This window comes from Vollenhovia emeryi, unplaced genomic scaffold, assembly GCF_000949405.1.
Source record: "Vollenhovia emeryi isolate VEMERY1.0 unplaced genomic scaffold, V.emery_V1.0 DF950352.1, whole genome shotgun sequence".
In the NCBI taxonomy this organism is placed as follows: domain Eukaryota; kingdom Metazoa; phylum Arthropoda; class Insecta; order Hymenoptera; family Formicidae; genus Vollenhovia; species Vollenhovia emeryi.
Window position 1 is genome coordinate 1 of NW_011956014.1, and position 1217 is coordinate 1217.

At 50.0% G+C, this 1217-nt stretch overlaps 1 protein-coding gene across 1 annotated transcript; it reads left to right on the forward strand.

The window, feature by feature from the left end:
• Window positions 1-572: 572 nt before the first annotated feature.
• On the forward strand, window positions 573-1195 carry LOC105569032 (the record flags this gene model as incomplete). Its single annotated transcript, XM_012025201.1, has 2 exons — window positions 573-663; window positions 708-1195. Coding segments are annotated over exons 1-2 (579 nt in total), but the record flags the coding sequence as incomplete, so codon positions are not given.
• Between the last annotated feature and the right edge of the window lie 22 nt (window positions 1196-1217).

Genomic DNA, 1217 nt, shown 5'->3' on the forward strand with positions numbered 1-1217 from the left:
TCCATCAGTGCGGCTCATCCCGGACAGCTCGAGTGCAGCATCAACGGCGGCTCAGACTCACCACGCACCGCGCACGCCGGCGCCGCGTGGACACGGCTCACGGGCATCAACTCACCAGGCCGGCCATCGATCAATAATATCGACCCGTGCACGTGAATACAGACTTATCATACCGAATTGACTTGTATCGACTTCTCAGATCTCACATTTACAGACTTTTACATTTGCCGAAACTTTCACATGTAATTCGTTAAAGTATTAAACCTGTGACATTTCATTTTACATCAACTCGTCCGAGTCTTTAGATCACGTGACGTTCCACCCTAATTAAGCGTGCATTCGCTCCTTGAGTCTTGTCGCTACGTCCTCTCACCCTGCTTCCATCCGCAGCGGTACCAGCGAACTCTCCTAGCGAGAATCTCCAACATTTTTGGTCCTTCGAGCCGGATAGCGACGGGGCTCTTGGACGGATCAGCTCAGCCACGCATCGCTCACGTGATCAGCAGCGCTCATATACACAGTGACACTCATCGATCACGAGATACCACGTCTCTCTCACGTGTCATCTCACCATGTCGGACGATCAGAAAACGGGCAAGGCGGACCGCCCGGTGACTCAGCAACTGGAATTGCGGCCGGGAGATCGCAGAGGTGCGAGCAGAGGTGCGAGAAGCACTTCAAGACTACACACTCTCGTGATTCTTCAGAGAGGTACATCGTCAGGATTCTACTCAATTCACCAGTAGATCTTTTGGGTGATTCTTACAGCGTCGCTCATCAATGTCTGAAGGGATTACGCAGACGATTCTCAAGGGATGTGAATTATCAACGTCTCTATCAACAATTCATGATTGATTACGAGACACTCAACCACATGACGAAGGCATCATCCATCTCCAGTCATCGCTCACATTTTCACCTGACACATCACGGTGTTCTCAAGCCGGACAGTATTACAACGAAACTGCGGGTGGTTCTTAATGGCTCTAGCGCATCCACATCAGGCTACTCTGTCAACGACCTCATGTACACTGGAGCAAAATTACATCTGAACATCTCAGAGGTTCTACCATGGATACGTAGACATCGTCACATGTTCGCTACGGACATCACCAAAATGGACAGACCGATTCAGACTCACAAGGATGACTGGGAGTTACAGCGGATACTCTGGATGGACAATCAGCTCAATGAGGTGCCATATCATTCAACAAAGG